Genomic DNA, 25,595 nt, shown 5'->3' on the forward strand with positions numbered 1-25,595 from the left:
AGTTGTAAGGGTAATTTTTGTAATTAACATTAACATATTTTTTACCTGGCGTTACAGATTGACATGCATATTCCTTCCCATAAATTTGCTTTATATAACTTAAAATATGTTAGAGTAGTATGAAGAAGAGTTTTACTTGAATGATAATGCGTAATATGTAACCTCAATGAAGTATTTGTATTTTAGAAGATCTGGTTTTATTGAAGGCTCGTCAGCCATTACACTTTTTCTGGGTTGGTTCATATGTTTTTTTCACTAGTTATACCAATGATGAAGGACTGACTCTTTATGGTTTAGCTGCTCACTGTGGATGTGGCAAGATGTGATTTAACCTATAGAACCGCAAATGATATGAAAGGAATAGAATAAGGAAAAGGGGTGGTATGTTAAATATATTCTCAAAAGAATGGCAGTACAAGACAAACAGCCACATAGAGGCAAATTAAAGGCATAAGATGCCCATCCTCCTCACATTTCCTCAGAAGATTAGGATCATTTTATCCAGATGGAAGTAATACATTTTTGATGATTTTGAATTGATCAGCTTCATATTTGTTGGATTAAGATTAACTTTTCTTTTTCTTTTAATGAGCTGCCTGAGGACAAATAAGACTTCCTAGTGGAACAACCTCACCCATAACTGAAATAAACCTATCAGCCATACCTTCATGAGATGTGATTGTAAATGTTATGGCACAGTGTAATGTGTAATGCTCACTGTATATTTCTTATTACTACTTTATTGTTCTACAAAACCATTCAATAACTCAGTCACTCAATGAGTGATGGTGAGTTATGAAGTGACATAAGTTTTATTTTAATAATAAAATTAGTAAATTCAAAATAGTATTAAATCATAAAACACTACATTTTTGTCTTCTAGCAGAAATCACAATTTATTATCAATCAATTAATTGTTTTACTGTAATTATGACCTTCAATGTGCGTTTATATATTTATTTTAAATTAGAAGATGAAATTACAAATGAATGACAAAGTAATACATGAGACTAAATAATCACACATTATAAATATAAAACTTTTAGCTTCCTCCTCAGGGGCTTTGATTCCTTTTCACTGCATAAAAAAATAACAAGTATTTTGAATTTGAAAATAGTTGGCTGAAAGTTAAAAACCATCTGCATCAGAAAAACACCACTAAATAATTATGTCACTGTGGACATGCATGACTACATTATGTTTTATTGTGAGGTTTTCTTCTATAAAATAGATTTTAAGTCACTTACAAATTTGCTTGTTTCTCTAAGCTTTTGTGCCTCACAATCAGTTAGAGATTTCTTTTACAATTTATTTTAGTCAGTGTCTGGAAAGCCTGCCCCAATACTCATTTACTGTTGCTAATTTGTAAGACTACCGATGAAGAATATGAATATATATGGTAAAATAAAATTTAGGATTCTAGAGATCAGAATATAAGTCTAAAATTTAAATAGTTATTTATTTTAGTACTACAACAGTATATATTTTTATGAGAGAGATGAAGAAATTCTAAAGTCTAACTGGAAATCAAACCAGAGATCTCATCTAAAAACTATAATGCTATCAGTTATACCTATTGGCTGACCACTGGTTACAATCATAAAAGATTTCTTTATGCTTCATAAATTAAGCACTTTTTTACCTGTGGTTAAATATTTTTTCCACTATATTTTTAAAAATATTAATTTCTTTACAACTAAATTTATCCTATTATCTTTAAATTACAGAGGTTTTGTAAATTATTATTACGGTCGACAATAAATATAGAATGAAAATAAAAACAATAATGTAACATCAGTTTATTTCTACTTACTGCAGTTGTAGCTTGTGATGCAACCATTAGTTTCATCATGTTCAGGAATGCAGTTCAGTTCTTCATACAGTTTCCGAATACTTCCAGTAATACATTCATCACTTCCTAAAATGGTTTTACAAAAGTACTAGTTTATTTTCCACATAAATTAGATTAGTTCTAAAGTGTTAGTGCTTTTGGTTAAAGAGTGATGAGTGGTATTATGAGTAGATAATTTTTTATCTTAAAGGTTTATTTTATAACATTGCATATTTAAAGTTGGTGTGTATTTTGAAGGCAACAATTTCAGGTTGAGTGACTTGTCTTTTATAATGTGCTGGTGTTAAATTATTAAAAGAGGTTCTTCAGTATGTTTTAAAACTTGATAAGCTATTTCATAGCTAAAAAAAGGTATTGGGTTGGATCTCTACCACTATTCATTCTTACTAAAAGAAAACAGAAGATTAGGTTCATCTATTTATGTTCAGCCTAAAATTAAAAAATTCACCTTCTTGATTAGCCTTGCTACATACATCCAAGCTGTCTTGTGGCAATAAATGACAAACTAACATGGTTTACATCGTGATGTTGATAGAGGATCTCCCACTCTTGTCTTGGATGTGGATTGTAATTTACACAACCTTGTAAAACCTTCCATAATTCCCAAGGAAGTGAAATAGTAATTTGAAATGTTTATTCAATTAATCAGATATTTGGGTGAAAGTATAATTAGATAAAATATTCTAAAAAATTAGATCAATAATTACACTGTTTTTTTTTTGTTTTTTTATAAATGTAATTATGTCACCCATTAGTCATACAATGCACAGCATATTTGAATTTTGTTTTGGTGAATCATTGCTGGTTGTAATATTGTAAACAATAAACAATGCATCTTGCTGACTAAGAAAACTCTCAACTACATCAATCAAGTGCGAGCTCTCTTGTTTGTAACATTTACTGGTGCAGCTACTTTTCCTACCAACTTGTGATTTTATTTCTCCCTATAAAGTGTAAAGTCCCTGTAAAGTTAATGATATACTACATTAATGTGTCTATAAAGTTTTGTAATACATGTTTGTGAGCATATTGTTGTGAACGTTTTAACAAAAATACCACGCAATTGCATTAACATCCAGATAGTTTCTGCTACATTTGTGGTGAGGTAACATTAAAGTCTCAGAAGAGAAATATAACTCCACTGGTAAAAAAAAAATCCTATGAACTATATTTTGGATGTAAAGTAGGTGATCAGGATAGGTCCTGGGATCCTCATATTTGCTGCAATTCATGTGTAACACTGTTGTTTGGTTGGTTGAATGAATTTCATCTAATGACATTTGCAAATCCAATGGTTTGGAGAGAATTGAAGGATCACTTCATGAACTGCTATTTCTGTATAACAAAAATATCAAGGATAACAGCTAAGAATAGACATACTGTTAAAAATACTGATATTCCCGCAGATATTAAGACCAGTGTTCCTCAGTTCACAGTTTCCAATTCCAGTACCATCAAAAACATGGGAATTGTACAAAGATGAAGCTGCTGATGTTGAAAGTTTTTCAGATTTATCAGATGATGAACAAAGGAAAGACCCAGATTTTTTAGAAAATACAAATACTGAACTACTCGTAATTAATCAATCAGAATTAAATGTTTCATTCATAATTTAAATTTATTCAAGAATAAAGCAGAAATTCTTACATCATAACTGAAAGGATGAAATTTTTTACAACACAATATTGAAATAAATGCTTTCTGTCACAGGCAGTGTTCAAAGAAAATATGCAGATTTTATTAGTATCTCAGGTTTGGTAGTTCTGACATACCAACCAAGGTTAACCAAGCTTCATCTGTGAAAAACACTTGATCTAAAATGCCAATGTTGCTTCGAATGAAGTTCTTGAACCATTGACGTAGTGAACACTTTTAGCATAATTAGCATTTGTTAGCTCATGAAATCCTGTATTCAATGCAGATGACATTTCAGCATTCAATTTGCTGTAATGTGGGCTGAACCTAGTGAAATGTTCTTTTACCAGCTTAGTCTCTGCAAAGATTAATAAGGAGATCTTGTAACTGCTGCTTTAATGTGCTGTACAACCTTTGTTGTTAAAACTGAGATCTGTGTCAGGCACATTTCTGGTCTAAAACCAAACCTGTTTCATGAAATTTTTTAACTAATTTCTGAATAACACTTTTCACTGGTGCTTCCTTTTCAAATTTCTCGTTAAATTTTCACCGAAACATAACATGAGATTTCATCTTTGAATAAATTTCCATCACGAATACATGTTCTTCAGTAATTTAACAAACAACATAAGATTACACAACCTTTTTCAAAAGCCAGTGCACAACACAGACTGTAAATACTCAAATGTGCAGGCAATAAACACCTTCCCCATACCAACTCCAGTCGTACCAACATCTTCTACATTATTTTACTCAATACATGCATTTAAAAATATGCATTTAGTGTAAGTTACTAAGTGATGGGGCCTCTTTTAAGTTGAATATTCTGTACTTCATGATTATATTCATAATCAGTGACAGAATTATTATCATCATTAGTTGACTTCTCAAACAGTTAATGCATTGTTCAAGTAGACTGTTTAAAAATTATACCTGGGTTAATTTTTAGGTAAATTCTTTTAAAAAAATTCATTTAATAAATCTAATGTTACTTGAACTCCTCCATCAGAAAGGATTTATTACAGTAACATAAGCAGAATGTTAAAAATTAATGTAAAAAACTTAGTTATGAAAACATTTACTAAAAAGTAAGTTTTTTTTTTTATAATTTGTACATCAAATAGAACAGCTCTCTTTTTCTGTTTAGCCTCCAGAACCACCGTAAGGTAACTTCAGAGGATGAGTGAGAATGATATGTATGAATGTAAATGAAGTGTAGTCTTGTATACTCTCAGGTTGACTATTCCTGAGATGTGTGGTTAATTGAAACCCAACCACCAAAGAACACCAGTACCCACGATCTAGTTTTCAAATTTGAATAAAAGTAACTGCTTTTATTCGGATTTATTCAATCATAGAACAGCTATGCCTCAGTAAGTAGTGTAATGTCACACAGATATTAATAAAAAATTACAAACAAATTACATGATATAAAACATAATGTAACATTTAGTTATACAGTTAAAAATTATAAATTTAAATTAAAATTTACACATAAATCTGTCAATTTCAAATTCGAATGTCAAAGTTATATTAACAGTTTTACATTTGATTATTTGAGAATATTAATTTCGGAAATCCTTAACTCATGTTCAGTAACAGTCTTTTGTTGTTTCTTAGCATTTCTTTTCTTTTTTGATTACAAAGCAGTTTTCTTTGCTTTGATGGGGGCAGCAATTTTTAAGTTATCTATATTTCAAAAATTAAATAAATAAAAAAACATAAAATATAGTGAACTTAAAAAAAAACAAAAACAATATCTGACTTTAAAAGAAATTCCACTAAACTAAAAATGAATACTTTTTCAATTCTTCAGTAAATCTTGATTTTTTGAAGTTACTGTTTTTAACTTTGTGTCGACTTTCAGTAGGTAATCTTTTGAGATTTGTTTTAATAAAGGATATATTTTATATATGTTCATTTTCAAACTAGTTTTCTTGAATTTTTCTGTGAAAATACTTTGAATATGAGAATGACATCGGGCTGTAAATCATTTCACCATAATAATTATATACTGAGCAACGATGAGACGAACAAATAAAAAATAGCTTCTAAGCATCTTTGAAGATCTGTTAATGCAATGCTCTGTTCATAAAAAAATCCTTACTTATCTAAAAATCTAGATCAAGTTTGCTTGAAGAACTTTCTCTACAAAATAAAACAAGAATCATCATCAAAATGGTCTGATATTTAAAAACGCTTAAACCTTAGCTTTAATGTAAAATTATATTTGAATTGAATGCATAAATTTTGCTCTTTTTTATAGCCTATTAAAAAGCATGTTACAGATACTAAATTATTTCAAAAAGGATTCTCCGCCCGGAAAATGGCTCTAGGAGCTAAATATTAAGTGATATTTCAAAAAGTTGTAAATATTTTTATTTTTCCAATTAAACCTTTATAAATCATAAAATATTGACGAAGTATTTCGTAGTTTATTCATGAAAATGCAGAATATTTTTAATGTAAAATAAACTCAAATTATAGATGTTAAATTGTAAAACGCTACCTTTTTTTTATTTTTTAGTAAAGTTTTATTTTTAAAAATATTACTTAAAAGAACCTTCATTTGAAAATATATTTCAAAACAGTTCATATTAATTTACAGTTTATTGATTTAATAGATGATCTTTACTTTTATTTCAAACAGTTTTCTTATTTTTGCTGATATTTTCACAATTAAGCCTAATAAATCAGATATTTTTTAACATTAGTAATTATTTTTCTTACAAAGTATTGTAATGGAACCCTACCAAACTATTTTGGGTTTTTGGATTGGAAAAGATTTATTCTGTTCAAAACATCACTTACTATTCGTGTTATTCAAAAATATTTTTAATACCTATTTTTGAAAATCAGTGCAGCCGTTCTACAGTTAAAGGGGCACAAAGAAACAAGCCTTCAAAAAATAAAAACACGAGACAAAACTGCAGCCTGTTAACATCTAGATCGATACGTTTTTTATATAAATTCTTGCCTCATATTTTATTTTTATATTTAAATAGGTGTGCTTCACAGCGTCGAATCGGAAAATTTATACATTATCGTATTTGGTTTATAGCAATGTTTATTTATTTACTCCATCCGTTAATTAAACGCTTATACACGATTACAGCTAAAGCCTCCTCTTACTTTTTCTCATGATATAAAATGAATTTTGTAGCGTGTGAAAAATTCTAAAGGTGAATAAGATTCGAATCCAGATTCTTCCAAATGAAAGGCGATTCCGTGCCTTTCCTATGAAAGGATAATAATTAAGCGGTCTTGTTTTGAATTACTATTCTATTATTATTATTATTATTATTTTGATGCAATAATTTTAATTTAAAAATAGAAAGGCTGTACTTATGCAGTAGATATTGCAACGTTTAAATCCACATGTTATTTTCTAAATTGACATTAAAGGACTAGAACTACCAGTATGAACATTTTATTCACATTCGTCTTACCTTTGAAGCATGATTATTTTTATTTTAATATATCATCGACTGCATCCACTACTCTTTTATTTAGTTTAATCATAATATATTTATTTATTTAATTATTATCGTTGCTTTAATAATTCTGGATTATATTACTAGATCCTCGTAAAGTGGTAGTAGCTGCCACTTAAGTGATTCAGAGAAAATGACTTCATACATTTGATCTTGCAATTTAAACCATTGTCTAAGATTGTAGGTATCTAATCAGATACTATTCACTTTCGAAAACAACATAGCTATTCTCAAGAATAAGAAGTTCCTGTGCCATGCTTAGTAGGGTAAAGGAGGCTTGAAATGATTTTCCCTTGCCATCTTCACCGAATATTTTGTTGTACATCACCATATAGAGTCCACAGAAATCCAGATAATATTCAGCCCTATACGTGAACTTTCATGGCAATTACCATATATGCCCTTGATATTGAATATCAATATCATCAGAAAAAGCAACTAAGGTTAGTTTCTTCTGTATCTTAAATGATTTAATGCGTCACAGTCAAAGAAAGACTGATAAAAAGAGTAAAATAAAATTATCCGTTTTTGATATAAAAATGCGTTTTCTGCTATGTCTCTGCTCAAAAGGAAAAATTAAAATTTATTTATTTTTATAAAGAATGTATATCACACATAATGTACAGTTAAATATTTGTATATTAACGACATTCGTGACTTGATATCTTCCTTCCGACTTTCCTCTTTCTATGAAGAACGTGTTCAGTTGGAGAACTACTGAGTAGAGTGTAAAAAGGTCCATTGTACAAATAACGGAAAAATTATTAAAATTAAAACCTGTGAGGAGACATGTAAATTGCATCGAATAATTTGTAAATAACGAGAAAACAAATCGCCAACAATAAAGAGTGAACTAGCCAAAAAATGGATTAGTTGCTCAACAAGGACCACCTCATTAAGTAGCCTTTTTTTGATTTTTTTTTGTTTAACCTCCGGAACCATTGGTAGGTATTGCTTCAGAAGATGAGATGAATGATTTGTAGCGTGGGTGAAAATGCCATGTCTGACCGGGGGTTTCGAACCCGGGACCTCCGGATGAAAGGCCGAGACGCTACCATTTGCGCCACGGAGGCCAGCTCATTAAGTAGCCTACTATAAAATAAAATTATGGGCTTACAAAAAATGCTATTGGCCAAAAACAGTTTAATAAAGCGGCTCCCTTAGGTAACTACAAAGTTAAATATTGTTAGGAAAAGAGAATATAAAGTACCGTAAATAAATAGCTGAATGTTGTTGGCAATTAATAGCTTGCATTAGCTCTCGATGATTCTTGAAACAAGAAAAGGTAAAGTGTATTGTATATTTTGTTTTTCTGAATTAGAAAGTTAAAAAAAAGTTTGAGACAATTTTTAGCAACTTTTTTATTTCTTTTTACATCCTTATACGAAGTAAAGGAAGTATTGTGATCGCGAAAAATTTCGGTTTACAAATTTCAACGGAAATATCCATTTTGCCATCCCTGAATCCATTTTGAATAGTCTGGGAGTGACGTCTGTACGTACGTATGTATCTCACATAACCCAAAAAAGATTAGCTGTAGGATGTTGAAACTTTGGAATTAGGACTGTTGTAACACATAGTTGTGCTCAAGACCCAAATATTTGGGTCTTAGGGAAAGGTATATCAGTTCGAATCAGACTTCATCTCCTTTTTTTTTAATTTAAATATATTGATTTATTAATAATTATTAATCTCTCATTGTGAAAAAAAAATACGATGAATAATAATTCAATAATAAACAAAAAAAAAAATGAAAAAATATCAGAAGTTTTTAGTGAAATAGAATTTTATGTACATTTCATTCTAAAAAAAATGTGTAAATGTAATTTAAAGGCGTAGAAGGAAGTGATTCCGGTCTCCGTAGTTCGATTGGTAGCGTCTCGGCCTTTCATCAGGAGGTTCCGGGTTCGAATCCCGGTCAGGCATGGCATTTTCACACACGCTACAAATCATTCATCTCATCTTCTGAAGCAATACCTAACGGTGGTCCGGAAGTTAAACAAAAAAAAAAAAGAAGTTATGTGTTGTCCACATCAAATTTTTCTTTATTCACTGATAGTCAATACATATCGATAACGATTACAGTTCACTGAAAAAGAATCTGGTCTGCTATTGATCATCCGCAATAATTATTTGTGTAAAGGGTTTTTAAAATTATAAATAAATGTTAACTACGTGTAAAAATAAAAATTACCTCAAAAAATAAAAACTACTTTTATAACTACTTTTTAACTTTCAACTTTTTAACTTTTTTTTTTTAACTACTTTTACCAACTACCATCAACTTATTAATTTAGAGTTAACAATTTTGGACCATCAAAATCTAAAGGAAACGGGGAAAATTATTATTTTAATGCAGGTTTTTAGATGTTATATTATTTTTTAATTTTATTTACATTTTTTTAAATTTAATTTTACTTAAGAAATGCCTAAAACCCATCCTGGCTACATTAAAATTTTTGTTACTTGCAAGGGACCACCAAGACCAAAACCTACAACTTGTCAAAGTATGAAAAGATGTTAAAAGACTTAGAACGGGACATCCGACGAGTTCCTCACAAAATAAAAAAAAAAATACAAAAACCACTAAATCGGTCCATTTGATAAATTGTAAGTCTTGAAAATTAAAAAATAAATGCGTATGGGTCGAATTGAGAAGCTTCTTTTTCTATTACAATCGCTAAAAAGTTCATAAATTTATTACAGATTTTTTATTAATCATCTAATGCACTATTTCATAATACGAGTATACGTATTGGAAAAAAATAAAAAAAAAATGTAACAAGTAAATGAAAGGTTGATATTGAATCCGTATTAACTGCAATTATTAGGCTGACTAGACTAATTATTTACGAGATTATTTCAATTACAGTAAAAATTGCATCAGGCCGACATGATTTTGAAACAGTAATGGAAAAGTATTATGTGAAAGGTAACGAAAACAAACAGAGCAAAAACAGGAAGCTTCATTACAATACAGTGAATTAATTATTTCAGTAACTTCTCGTTACTGCCCTGAAGGTTTTTTTTTGTTTTAGTAAAATATTCATAAAATAAGGTTATTTTCAATAAGTTTTTGAGTTATGTTATCCCAAATCTATAAAATTGTAATTTGTAATTAAACAAAATGCATAAAGAAGCGTACATAGAAACAAAGAATTAACAAGTAAATATAATTTGGCCTTTTTATAATGACTTTTTAAGTTCGAACCTGGGTTTGAGATATAACAAAAATTTTTTTTTGAATAATTATGTATCGATCTCTTTTGATAATTTTTTTTTTGTTGTAATTTTAGTTATACTATTTAAGAATACGATTGATTTTATTCCGTATAAATGTTATTTTTTATGAGTTAAATTTAACTTGAGTATTCATGGAATATCCATTAACTTAAGAGTAGTCGATCAAATTGTATTGAATCACTTTCGCTATCTAGTTTTAGTTGTTTGTACCAAGTGCACGAAAAATTCTTTTATTTAAGGTTGATGCGTACGGTACAAACGGAAAAAAAATCGGTTTACATATGATAGTTTTTAGCATCTATCCCTGGGAAATTAATTTTACGTGATGTATTTTGTGGATAATCTAAATACGATTTTCTTACAAAAAAAACTCTCAGTAAAATACAATACACCGAAAGATTTTCTATAAAATGTTCGAAGAATATTTGTAAGATAGCAATAATTCTTCTTCCTGATTTATAATTAACTACTATACTACTTTCCGATGAATACTTCAGTTGTAAGTAACCTAACACATATCAAACAAATTCTTTTCGATACTGTTCTAGGATTTTTATTTCAATTAATAAAGTCTTTAAAAAAAACACAAGCTGTATTATTGTGAAATAATATTACGAGAGAAATGAATTTTTCTGAAGAGCAGAATGTTGTTTGAAAACATAAGATATATTCTATTTTCGCTACAGAATGTAAAATAATGAAAATTGTTAATGAACCGTTTTTAGGTTTATGGCTTTAGGTTTAGTTTATTACGAAGAGAAATTTTCCTTTCGGTGCAAGTTTTATTATACTCGTATTTAGGAAAGGCTAGGTTCTGGATCACTGTTTTCAGGGTTACTAGGTTAATAAGCTTGGGAACTAGGAGTATGAAATTGTCCTCTAACTGAGAAGATCCTTCAAATATCTAAATTAAATTGATTATGTAAGTTTAAATTTTACCAAAGTTTACTGTCATGCTGTATTATTTGCTTATAAATAATGTTTAATGCTGTGTTAAGTTATAGCATTTATTTAGCGTATTTAATCTGTATTATAAACGTTTCTTTATAAATAATAATTTCCCAAACTTTGTTTTTTTTTTTTTTTTTTTTTTTGTAACTAATTTAAGAAGTTAGATTAATTTGGAACTTGTAACTAGGCTATACATGTACTCTTCGCCTACTTTGCTTTATGCCATACATATTATTTTGAAGAATGTAGTGGGGCCAAACAAGAGTTTTTGTCACTGAAAATTTTAGACGTAAGTCCTGAAATTTTTAACTGGTAGGTAAATCGTTGAAGATAGACATGTCACAAGATGCTAGTTTACAAAATTACGTAATTTTGTTGTAAGATACCTATTTCAAAATATTTTTAAAGGAAGTAAAGATTTTTTAATTCGATCTAATACTACTTTATTAAATTATTTTAATTGAATTGAGATAATTTTTTTAAAGTAAGCTTATAATTCATTAAAGAACTAGCTGGTCGGTCAGGGCACGCTTTGTTCTATATGTCTATCTATCCTATATGTCGGGAGGGAGTCAACACAGAGAGATGAAAACTGGATGTGTTATAAAACGTTCAGTCTGTTATTTTTATGTCAAAACACGAAATCAAAAACGGTATTAGGTCTTCGTACAAGAGGAAAAATTCACAACTTCACCCCGAAGGAGGCTAGGACCTCGATCTATGGCTTGAAACTTTCTTTGGGATAACACGAATGTGTCCTAAAAATCTGAAAGCAATCGGTCCGTTGGTTTGTACGTGATGCTGTTGCAATCGGACAGAACCGCCAAAAACTTTCACATTTGTTTATTATATACATAAAATGAAATATATGAAATTGAACTTTACGATAGCAGCAGAATAAATTATTGTTGGTAATCAATTTTTAGTTACTGATTCTTTAGTGTTTTTCCTCTTATGAGTGCTTTTAATTTGTGACTGAAGAAAGAATTATTTTTTCTCAATATTTAAAATAATTGTTTTAATCGGTTTATTTATTCACCTGATGAAGCAGTAAATACTAAAAAAGCACTCATGATAAAAATGTCCTACTTTTGTGGTTTGTTTCTGATGCACGACTTACACACACAACTTCGTTTAAAATACTTATCATTTTATTTAAATTTAATATTTTTTTCAGTTATCTAATTCAACGGTTCTAACTAAAGCGCGTGCGCATACCGTATTTAATTCGCGCGGGTGTGGCGGTACTAGCGGCGACGGTCGGTACTAACTAAACCAGTAAAATTTCACGACTTACATAGAACTAATTTCGCTTGTGCGGTCGGTAGTCTGGTGTAGCCGCAAGGCTTAACCCACCAGGTACCGAGTCAACCGAGCGATCGAGTTCGAGACCCAGCCAAGCCGAGTTACATTTTTACAGTTTAAGTATTGTTCATTTATTTAATTCTACCGCTTACCTGTGACGTCACATTATAGTAGACAACTACATCGGCGTGTTTTGGGGTGGGGTTGCGATTTTGCAAAAACCTTTTTTAGCAGATATTGTTATTTTTTAATTGTTAAAAAATGTGACTGAGAAAAAGATGACCTTAATTAGGCGAAATCTCGCGATACTAAGTGTGACCTTGCTCTACAGCCACACCCCCTTGACCTTTTAAGTTGAAAATTTAATGGCATCAATGCCCCTATATATAGAAGTAATCTGACCAGATTTAGTAATAATCGGTCCAGTAGTTCTGAAGGAAAAAGGTGATTTGGAGGCCAAAATTAACATCCGGAAAATTTCCATCTGGCTTTTTGCGTTACTTAGGTGTTAAAACGTCAAGATCCGGTGAAAACCGCATATGCCCAAATTGGACCGATTACAGTACTTTTCTTTCTAGAGCTATAGCGCTGTCTGAACGGTAAAGTAAAAGTGTGTATAGTTTATAATTGTTTATTTATTTAATTGTATAATAATAGAATTAACATCATTTTTTGAGGCATAACTACCTCAAACTTTGGCATTTATATGTTAGATATAAAAAAAAATAATAAAAAAAAAAAAAAAACATTAATAATAGATATAGACATTATTACATATATTTACACGTAAACACTTACTGATCCTTGCCAATGATACTGTTCCTACATCCTTAACGCAATGTTAGGTATGCCATATATAGATCCAAAACACAATCGAAAGGTTAAAAGAAAACTTCATGAGGCTTCAATTGATAATGTGTATTAATATTATGATACAGACTGCAAAATTTTCTAAATGTTAATTTTGACTAGTATAAAAGATAAATGCCAATGGAGAATTACGACTTGGTGTTGCGCTGAATAAACAACAGCTTGAAAGTGTTTTTTTTAAATGCACTATGTAACTTGTTTTTAATTTCTTATTTTATAGCTTGTAGCGCTGGAAATTACCGAATTAACTTCTTTGAATTTACTAAACTTTTATCCGGTTATACCGTTGTACATTTAATTTTCATTTATATATAGGTAATGCATTTGTATTAGTAGGACATGTGAGACAATTTGTTATTTGGGTAATTTCGAGGGGTAAATCCTTCTAGGATTTTTGTTTTTCAGATTAACAGAAATCTGGTCGTATTTTGTCGATCAAGCTATTTTTTGATTAAAAATAAGCTAAATATCGAGAAAGAATTACTGTTAGTCCTATTTTCTGTGATTTGTATTTTTCCACTTTTTTTTTAAGTTTCAAAGCGACAAATCCGGTTAAGTTAAAAAGATGAAAATCATCAAAATAATCTTTTTTGTTTGTGTTATGTTGTCGATGCCGATAAAATGTTCGGGATTACCAGGTTTTCTGTCTTTTTTGAAAATTGCTTCTGAATTTCCTGTATTTGATCTGAATTAAGAACACCATGGAAATCATCACAATTTTTTTAAATTTTTTTTCTTGTTAATAACTTTAAAAAAAAATCGGAACGTTTTTATGAAAAAAATAGTTATACTTTTCGCATTTGACTGATTAAATACACCTTGATTATCGATAAAAATATATTCATAAGATTGGAAAACCGGTTTTTCGGACTTCATGAATAGAAAGAAAGAAATACGCATACACGCATGTTTCTTAAACACACACTAAAAATAGGATGTTTTACGAAACTTTTTATATTCTGAGGAGATAACTGTATTTAAATGTTTCCAAGCGACAGAAACGTTTTACTAACAGAAATATATTTTCTTTTTCCACTTTGTAAACGTCTTGTAGTGCTAATTCTATTCTCCTTGATAAAACTTTAATGAAATTTTTTTTTAACTATATAAAAGTATATTCTTAATTTTATTAAATAAAATACGAGTAAAAATAGTTAATTGTGTTAATTAAATAAGAGAATAAATTATTTGTTGCAATAGTATACTGAAATATTAACCGTTTTTTAAGTCACCGGTAAATTAATTATAAAAATAAGTACAAATAAACTGAATGCTCTTTATTATAATTTAGTCGCGGAACATTGTATACGTAAATAAAATTATTTTATAATTTCACGTTCCTTAATATTAATATAATCGGTAATATTAAAATAATAGGGATACGGTATAATTTATTTGTTATTAAGATGAAATCGTCATTTTTTTAATTTAAATTTTATAATTCTATTTTTTTATCCGGTAATTAGAAAGGAGTAATGCATGTAACGACCGTTAAATAATACTTACTTGCGATTTGTACGTTGATGAGAACCCCGCAGAGCAGGAAAAGAACGAAGCTTAGATTCACCATTGTCATTTAGAGTTGCTGCAGCCGAATGAAACAAGCGTTTGTACAGGTCGCCATCTGTACACACCAAGGTCGTGTACTTTCATCGACGTCACGGTTCTGGAGGGGTCATGTTACGGTTAAAATAAACAAATATTCAAACAAATTTTTTCTTAAACGGTCGATATTTTATCATCCTTATTTCGACTGTTATCTAATAAATAGGAAGTGGGTCACTAAAATCGTTATTTTACGTAAATACATATCTATTCATAAAATTTATATATTAAGATTTCATTTATGAAATAATCTTTCAGAAATTAATTAAAAGCGTTATTTGTCTTTGTTAATTAATATACGCATTACATTCAAAATTCGTAATTTAAGAGCGAACTGAGAACAAAATTCAACTCATGATGTTACAATTAGCCATCAAGCTTGGATTAAGTGCTTTACGGTTTGATGTAGATAAGCTTCTTAAACCAGTCACCATCATCTTCCGTTGTTATTTTACCGATTAGTTTTTGTCATAACCTTTTAGTTAATTATCACTCCTTGACAAAATTAGCGCTCCGTCTTCAACTGTTGTTTGAGAAGGGCAAGAATCTAAACTTTTTTTTATAATTATTATTACAAAATTATTATTGGACTGTACAGAGTGCAGGGTAACTGTGATAATTAAATATCAGTTAGTCAATTAATGTGTAGTAGTGTTGAAAATTATTAGTTATTGTGTGTTATTAATGTTATTTATTATTGTGAAGGCTGTTATTATTAATATTTAGACCATTAATTCCAACATTAACTGTTAAAAATTTGTTATTGGATGTAATTCTGAAGATAACACTGATAGAAAAAAATAAATATTTTAAGTGTGATACCATTTGTTGAATTGTTTTTTTCGTACATTACAGATCTGTAAATACAATTTTTCTATCGCCCTTAGTTTTAAATAAATTACGCTTCAAGAAAAATTAAGGGAAAATATAGTTAAAATCTGTAAAATTTATAATTTTGCATGGCCATACCCGTGTTAGAATGATTTCGCTGACGCTTTTATTTTATAAATAGCCTCAGGCACATCCCGAGTTAATGTCCAACAGTAATCGGCTAGCATATTACTATTCCATTTCCCTTTATAGCGGCTTTCCATCACCGAAATGTCCTGGTGGAAACGTTCACCGTGTTCGTCACTTACGTCTCCGAGGTTGTTCGGAACAAAATCCAGATGTGAGTGGAGGAAATATATTTTCAAAGACATATTACACTCCATAGCTCTATATGAAGTAAGAAGTTGATTAACAATATCGTAGTAATTGTCGGATTTTTGTTTGCCGAGAAAATATTTGCAAACGTCTTTAAATGAAGCCCAAGCTGAACTTTCTACATTATTTAACATCGAGTTAAATATATCATTTTTGGCCAACTCTCTCATTTGAGGACCAACAAATATTTCTTCTTTAATTTTTCCTTCACTTACATTCGGAAATTTCTGCCTGATGTACAAATGATGTGCTTTTTTAATTAAAGGTATAATGTTTTTTTTCTATTTCATTTTACGGCAAACTCACCACATACATAACAAAAGGCATCCACATCATTTACACAATTTCGAGGCATTATGACACAGTTGTGTGTTCAGCTACGTGTTTTGACCTGCACAGACATGGTTTAATCTTGTTCATGAAGGCTCACTCTTCAGTATTAGATATGATGTCATAAAATGTGACTATGATATGATTTAATTCTTTGTTTAGCATTGTTTAATTAAAGCTTACAAATTATGTTAACAAAGTTAAACAATAAAAAATGGCTAACGAAATACAATATAGGAGCTTAAATGCTACCTATTTGTTGAAAAATGAAAAAACCTTTAATTAAAATTTGAAAATTTTTCAAAAATGGTGAGTGATAGAAAGATTCTGAGTTCTTATTCGTTTTCAGCATTAAAAAAACAGATTAAAATTACGTATCGCATGTTAGGAAACAAAAATTATGTTTATCAGTGAAATACGAAATAAAAAAAGTTACTGCTGATCGTTTTATCTCGTTTTAATACTACCGTGAATTTTCCGTTTTTGCAATTTTGATTGCGTATAACTAGAAAAATAAAAGCATTTTTCTATAAACGGTCTTCGCCATCGTTTTTGCGTAAAATTTTACATTACCAAGAAAACCAGGAGTTTGAAAATTATTCTTATAACTTGTTAAGACGAAAGAGATATTAATCATCAATTATTATTGTTATATAAATAATTTCAATGAATATCTACGATCTCCCTAGTGTACATTTATTTTTTTAAATTTAATTGCAACCTTAGGGAAAAGGCAAATAAACCCTCATTATGACATTCCAAATAATATGTATACTGTAGAATCTCTTTGCCAATCGGTGGGGAGCAGTCGGCTCAGATACCGAAAACCTCAGATAATAGACTAGCCTGAAGATAATAGATTGCTTTCTGAAACGTTAACGATTTCGAATAAAGCATTTTAAAGTAAAAAAAGCTATCCTTGTTCTAGAAAATCTGAACCCTTATAAAAATAGTACGAACTCACAATTAATGGATTAAATATAATTATGGGTTACCCAGAATTAATGGTTAATTAATAATGGTTTTAGGCTACTTTTAGTTATAGAGCTATATCTAAATCTAATAATAAATATTTTACCACTCTATATAATTTACATATTTTTAGGTTAAAAAACCAATAAAATAACAGTCAACTGTACTACAATATTTAGTAGGAAATGCGCATTACTGCACTTTAGTTAAAGACACTAAGATAACAGTACATAATAACATTTATCTTAAGTTTTATTTTATGAAACCTGTCAGAGAAAGCATGTTTTTATTAAATAACTGCGAATAACAATCAAACCATTTCCATATGGTAACTAAGTCTACGAAAGGAAAATAATATCATTGTTTCAAGTAGGTCATTAGTTTCATAAGTATTGCCGTTCCTTCTGCGTAGCTTACTGGTGGTGTATCTTGGCCTTAATCTTCGCCATTGTTTTCTTCTTCTTAACTCAAACGGACTATTATGTGTATGACAATTTCATTATCGTTTTATGTAAAAAGGTTACTTTATTTGATTCCGTATTAACATGGAGACTTTTACTACACCGATCTCCATGGTGGAACGACAGACTCTCAGCCTTAGGGAGGTCCCGGGTTCGATTTCCGGTCAGGAATGACATCTTTCATACCTACGCACACGCGTAGGTATGCATTTCTATTTCTACGCACACGCTTAACGCTTAAGTGATTAGTTGTCAACGAAAAAAATCCATTCATTGATTTTATTTTCTTACAATCGCACTCTTCGACTTCTGTAACTATCGATATACTCTTTTTCATTGAGGATCGTGTGTGTTTACACTTTTTGTTTCAGCTGTTGTATAATATAGTAAAACATGATTTGTTGTGTTTTCACATGTTAAACGTTTAGAACGAACTCTTAAATTGTATCTTAATTTTTTTATTTGCTCTTTCTCGGTATCTATGTTTAATAATTGGACAAAAATTTTTGTTTAATGTCTCTTAAATATCCCATTTAAACTCTGACATATCTATTAATCCGATGTAACGTCTAAAAAGTAAAAATAGCTTTTATTTCGCCGGATACTAAAATTTATTAAGATGAAAATCCGTTAATAAGGTGTACCATCGCTTAAGCGGCTTTGAGCATCATCCTACAGTAAAATTGTCTTCTTTGGAGGATCTTTACTTTGTAAATATCTTTTAACACGAGACACGAAGTCAGGAACTAAAAGTTAAAAATTTGTGTATCATCCATACTACCGTGCGGTTAGCGTGAAAGTTACCGATTAAATATAGATAAATAATGAAAAATAGTGCCTTTTATGGTTCTTGGCTTCCGACTTGCCCTTAACGATTAATGAATTAATGTTAGTGATTCTCCTTTCTACTGTTAGCGGGAAGTTAAAGATTCTTTGCTCATTCTCAAATCGGGAATAGCTTGCTTCCTGAAACGTTAACGATTTCGAATAAAGCATTTTAAAGTAAAAAAGCTGTGTATTGTAATTAGTTCCTCCGTAGCAGTCGTGTTTCAATAAAGTCTAAAAACGATTTTAAAGATTCGTTTGCTGCATTAGTCACCAAAAAATTTTATCTCCTTTCCGTATTCCGTCCCTACCATGGAAATTTTCTGTTCAATCTTTACTTCCAGTAAAAACCCATTTATGCTTTATTTAACATAAATTTCTTTTCTTGTAGAACATGCTCTGAATCAACATTCTTGGGATCCTTCGCTGTTGAATCATAATAATATCAGTGACTAATACTGATTAATCTACGAGTACTACAAAATTATTTAACCTTTCATACCCAAAAACAAGTAAAAAGGCTAAAACGATTCTATGAATTGCTAAGTTATGTAATTTTTCTAAACCTATGTGCGTATTACTAGCATTTGAGACATATGTGCCGTTTAAAACAAAATCTAAAGCATGTTTTGAATGCATACAATATATAATTGAAACTAAAATTACAAGCGTGTCATCGTTGAAGAAGTTTTAATTATTATTAAACAAATTAATAATATAACCATAATTGTGTTATTAATTACTTTTAAGGAGAAGTTTGAATTTTTCGGCTTAAGTAGTGTTGCTATTTGGTTCAATATTGGTCAACTTCAGTCGAGGACTGGCTCATATACAATGTTGTTTTTGTTTAAAGAAGAGATGAAAATTCTTCTCGCAAATATTGGTTGTAGGAAATTGCACGATGATTTTCTATGCGTCTTCAGGTAATACGGGAAAATCACTTCTACAGGAAGCGAGATCTAAAATCGAGCCGATCCAAGATTACAGGATTGCACTTTAAGCAGTCTATCGCCTCGATTAACTATTATTTTTTCGAAAATGGAAGGTCGTTTTCGCGATTATTAAGTTTGAAAAAATCGTGAATCCAAAGAATTTAAATATAGGTTATTCAGGAAATGTGTTAACAAATTTTTGTTTTGGCATTTTGAGATGATTATGAACACTTTCCACGAAATCGTAATTTAAAAAAAATATAATTTTTCTGTAATTTTAAATAGATTTCTTGGAAAGATGTTGGAATCACTGAAAACGTTCAATTGTCAGTTTTTACATATCTAATCCATAAGAACAGTTTTTCTCGTGAGCCATCAAATGTGAATACATTCACTATCTATTTCACTGCAGAGTACTTAAAATAACCTGTCATTTAACGATTGAGCCTAAATAAAATTGATCAGCTAATATGTTGTAGCTAATTTAGTTGTATGTAGCGTTGTTTAGCATAGTTTTAAATTCTGGTGGCAATCCTTTGGAGGCCAGCCTTTCCAACCTAAAACAATGTGCTCATTTCACATCCGGAGCTACTTCCGTGATCTTGAAGTAATCCTACTACTATGCTTACTCGTAAGGTCGTGAGTTCCATCCGGACGGAAGCAGAGAAGTTTTCCCTCTGCATTCCTTTATCTTATATAATTTCTGAGGATGAAAATTTTCTTCTCCAGTAGTTTGGGATTATAAAGTTCTACATAACATAATATCGCCAAGATTGTTGATATCATCCATACCTTAAATAGCATTTAATAATGTATAATATGTAAGATCATTAGTTTCACTTATTTGTTACTCATAACATGAGATCTTCTGAAGTTTTTCGATTAACTGAATTTCTATTCTATGTCCTCCGCCAAATTGTTGTATTATTCTGCAGTGTCATTTGAAAATTAACCAAATCATGATGTTCTGGTACCTTGTTGCTAAACATATTTTTTAACACATCTTTTATAAATGAAAGTAGTCAATTTTCTAAAGAATAAGGTTTTCCTGTTTTCGCTATGTGTAAAACTTAAAACATATTATGCTTCCAGTGCCTTGTTATTAATTGAAAAGACAACCGAAACTTTATTGATCCCGTGATTTTTTGTCTCTAAGCGCCGCTGAAAAAAAATTTCGAATCGCTTATTTTTTTCATTATGTTTATTTTTTAACTGTCGTCTGAGTTTCACAGACTTCATGCACACATTTTCTTCGACATTTCATAACAGAAAAATTAAAATTCGTTCTGTCGCTAAACTCGAATTTTAAATATGAACTGTCTTATTTCCTACGGCATTCTTTCTTTGAACTGTTTATTCTTTGACTTTTAATAGTATCAGATTTACTAGCCGTTACTGCATAATTATTTAGGGTTTGCGTCGTCTGTTTCATTTTTTTCTTTTAAAATTTACAATTCTAAATCACTTTTACATTATTAAAAAATGTTTCCGAAATATACATAAAAACTAACTAACGACACACTTTTTCCTACTACACTTAACACTTGTTAAGGTATACTGATTCTTGATTGATGAGGAAATCCTCCAGTAATAAATAACAATAAACAAGTGATTGGTTGAAATGTGGATAACACATATTTATTTCAAACCTAATAAAACGACAAGGAAAAGCGGAAGCGATAAAACATTGTTGTTCGCTTTACTTCTCTTTTATTATTTGTCATTTTGCCACTAACAGTTATAATTCTGGTTCCTTCACTGAAGTTCGTGACAAGTACATCCTGGAAATGTCGCAATCTTGTTTACTGCATTGAAGTGTTCATGGAATTATTGCGATCAGAAATACAGTATCGTGTATATGTAACTATTTTATTTCGGTAATCTTTACTTATTAATTTTGTTTGTTTGGATAATTCAAAAATATATATATTTATTTAAATGTAAGCCTACCTGCGGATCATCTGTTCTATCATCGTTGACCGTAGATAGTCCGCGGACCAGAGGTCGAGGAAAATGCTGCTCTTTCTAACACCCTTAGCCTTTTTTTTTGAAAACAGATTGTTTTCTCAAGATGTGTTTAGCGCTTGCACAATATTTGTTTCGTTTACCTTTTTAAGTTTCCAGTCATCCATTGCAATTTCCCTACGCCTATACATTATATGAAATTTTTATCCTTCTTTTTTAAATCCTTTTTTTGTTTTCCGTATTACCAAACGTTTTGTTCCCGGTAAATTATTATAGCAAGTGATTTTTTTAAGAATAAAATGTCAGTAGAATAAATGTGAAAAAATGCTTTTATCGACTAAGCATTTTTTCACATTTATGCTAAATAAAATATTAGCTTAAAAAGCTAATAAAATTTGAATAAACTAAGGAGTGCTATTCCTACACTGAATCAGTTGGTAATAATAAATCAAAGTAAGCGTCCTTCTTCAGATGTATAGCAAACATTAATAAAAAAAAAAAACCATTCGCATTCGTTTTATTGTCCTTGATAAGAAAAAAATTATAATTTATTTTTAAATCTGAAATGAAAGAGAAGGTGAGCTAAAATGTTTGAAGCACAAAAAAATTAATTTTGTAAATGTATCTAGCACTGTCAGACATATCTAATACCTTATTTGATTATGCGTGGGTAAGTTTTCATTTGGATGAAGGCTGGATATAATGAACAGATGGCTTTTGGACATGATAATTAGAATCTAGAAAAGGTCGATATATTGACCGACGGTTCCACGTTGGCAAGCATTCTTGAAGTAGTCGGATCCTTAAAAGTATTTCTTAATATGCATCTCTGCTTAGTACAATAATAGTCAAAATTTATTAAATAATACACCTTTTTGAGGTTTTTTATTATAATTAAAATATTCAGAAAACACGGGTTATTAAATTTCGGTCAAATTGTAAAAATAAAGTAATCATTCATAATAGATTTTACTGTTTTCATTAACATATCTTTTTATTGAATATATATATATATATATATATATATATATATCAAATACCGTATTTATTCGAGTACCCCCCGCACTTTTTTACTTGGAATTGGAGAGAAGAAATTATGTTGCGGGGCTTACTTGAAACATAGCCTTTAGCCAGGATAATTTATGTAAAGTTTTCTTAGAAATACCTAAATTCAATCACATAAATGTAGTTATATTAGGCCTTCGTTTATCAATACCGGATGCCTCTTATACAGAATACATCCTTAATTATTAACACCCTGTTCATATTATCGATAGGAACGAAGTTACGGTATTTTTATAAAACTGATTCATTCTGTATAAGCTGCATCCGGTTCTAATGACATTACAGTTACAGTATCAGTTACCCATCGTCGTCTTGTCTATTCGCCATAGTCATTGTACTGTTTTTATATGTGGACGGTTATGTGCATTTTATCTGTACCGTATTAAAATACGGTGATTTATTTTAATTATGGCATTAAAATGAGTACAAAAGGACAGCGTCTACGATCTTTTACAGTAAATGAAAAACTGCGCGTTATAGAAGAGGCTGACAAAATTGGAAATCGGGCGGCAGGAGAAAAATTTGACGTAGATGAAAGTTGCATTCGAGACTGGCGTAAGAAGAAACAACTTCTGGTGAAAGGCACTGGTAATAAAAGGGCTTTTCGTGGCTTAAAACCAAAATACACAGACATAAAAAAAAATTGTATGACTTTGTTATTGAAAATAGCAAATGCGGTTATGCTGTCACGACAGAAATGTGTCAATCATATGCTCTTGAAATCGCTAAATCATTGAATAAAGTTGATTTTAAAGCAAGCCGTGGATGGATAACACGATTTTTTGCACGAAATGATTTGTCAATAAGACAAAAGACGGCCGTTTCTCAACGACTTCCAGACGCTTATGAAGAAAAAATATTACATTCTCACAAATACATAATAAATTTTAGAAAAGATAAAGGCTATTTGCCTTCTCAAATGGATACGATGATCAAACCCTCATATATTTTGAAATGCCATTTGACAAAACCGTAAACAAAAAATTGAAAAAAGTGTTATGATTCGCACTGGTGGTAATGAAAAAGGAAAGGTGTAGTTATGTTTTGCATTACTGCTGATGGATCAAAATTACTTCCGTACATTGTTTTTAAAAGAAAAACTCTTCCTATCGTACAGGTAAATGGAGTTATTATCAGAGCACAGGAATCAGGTTGGATGGACGAAACCTTCATTTTAGATTGGATCAGGTGTGTATGGCAAAAGTGATCAGGAGATTTACTTAATAAAAAAAAAATACCGGTATGCTAATAATGGATAGTTATCGGGGGCAGAGGGACGTGGAGACTACCGGTAACTCTTCTACAGACATTGACAGTGACAGTGATTAATTAAAAATAAAATCCCATATTAAAAAGTGTATTGAAATGATCCTTTTCAACATGATACTTTCTTTTCGTTTTACTGGCCTTCTGATTCTGAACTAAACTAGTACTTACGGTAATTAATTATTAGTGAAATATTAATATTGTAATTTAAATGAACGAATTAAATGCTTTACTTTCTGAATACTTTCGTATTTACGTATTTTTTATCATATCTGTTGCTCTTTAAAATACCTGTATATACTCGAGTTTTTTTTAGATTTTCGGTCCGGAAAATCGTGGTGCGGGGCTTATTTGCGGGCTAGGGGTACTCGAATAAATACGGTAATAGTTGTATATCTTTAGCCTCTTATAAAACAACCAAATTTATTGCAGGATGTTTACTTACTAATCATGAGGTTTCATGAGTTAATAGCACATTTACTTTTAAAAATTTTCTTTACCAATGTATGTATGCTGTGTCATAACCGTAACGGTTAGAGGCTACCTGACATGAAAAAAGTCACTTAAAACTAAGACATTGTCGTTTTTAAGAATATCAAGCATTCCAGCAGCCAGACTTAGAAGGGGAAAATGAGGAATGAAATGGTTTCTTTTTGTTTTCTTTACCGATTCAAAAATACGGTTGCATAACAGCATGCAAAGCCGTTGAAATTTAGGTGAAATTTAATCCTTAAAATAACATATTTATTCTGTCCAAGAATTGGATGTATAATGAACGTAATTAATTTCAAAGAAAACAAGTCTGACTGATGCCCTTGTACTCCAGATGTTTTACAAGCATCAAAACCATAAGAAAAGCTACTTTTCCATGACATTACATGAAATAAATATAATAATGTGAAACAAGAAGGAAACAGAAAATGAAATAACAACCTACATCAGAGGCGATTCATTTTTAAATTACGTTTTACCAGCTTGTATGAATGGTAAATGAATTTCATAATACTCGTAATATTCGTTTTAAAATTGAAAGAAGAACGGTTCAAAACGATCGGTTATAAAATATTTTTAATCGAATATTTTTTATAAAACTTACAATAGAAGAAAAAGCTTGTCTTCGAGATAATTCTGTCTTATAGACCAATCGATGGTAATAATTAAGGTTAACAACAAGTTAAAAAAAAAATCGTTTAACTATTCTTAAAAGTACAATTTTAACCTGTATTTTAGGAATCTGAAAAATTGTTTTCGATGATCGGTTTCAATAAATTTTTTTCCAACTGATATGTTTTAATATCAGTACTACAGTATGTATGCGATTCATCATTTCAACCGACTACAAACTGGAAAAAGAATTGTAATTGCAAACGAAGTTCCGTTACAACTTCTGGCAATCTCGACTATCTTTTACTGCAAGAGAGCCGCTTGGCAGACTGTTCTCGGGGTGCCTAAGCTGGGGCTGCTTTCCAGCTTGCTGGAAGGTGGCTTTGGTGAGGATGCTCTTAAAACCTGGAAAGGATCCTGGTGAGGTCAGCAGTTATCGGCCCATCAGCCTCTTACCGGTCCTCGGCAAGTCGCTGGAAAGGCTGGTTGTGGAACGGCTCTGGGAAAACATCGA

The 25,595-nt window shown here is 30.3% G+C and overlaps 1 protein-coding gene across 1 annotated transcript in view; it reads right to left on the minus strand.

The window, feature by feature from the left end:
- The window catches only part of LOC142318364 (kielin/chordin-like protein), a 46,884-nt gene extending 31,872 nt beyond the window's left edge, over positions 1-15,012 (minus strand). The window contains exons 1-2 of the mRNA XM_075354950.1: positions 14,857-15,012; positions 1,814-1,918 (exon numbers count right to left, since the gene is read on the minus strand). Coding sequence (XP_075211065.1) covers positions 1,814-1,918; positions 14,857-14,926 — 175 coding nt within the window. The 5' untranslated portion in view covers positions 14,927-15,012. The remainder of the gene's footprint in view (positions 1-1,813; positions 1,919-14,856) is intronic.
- Between the last annotated feature and the right edge of the window lie 10,583 nt (positions 15,013-25,595).

The sequence above is a fragment of the Lycorma delicatula genome, chromosome 1 (assembly GCF_047948215.1).
Source record: "Lycorma delicatula isolate Av1 chromosome 1, ASM4794821v1, whole genome shotgun sequence".
NCBI lineage: Eukaryota > Metazoa > Arthropoda > Insecta > Hemiptera > Fulgoridae > Lycorma > Lycorma delicatula.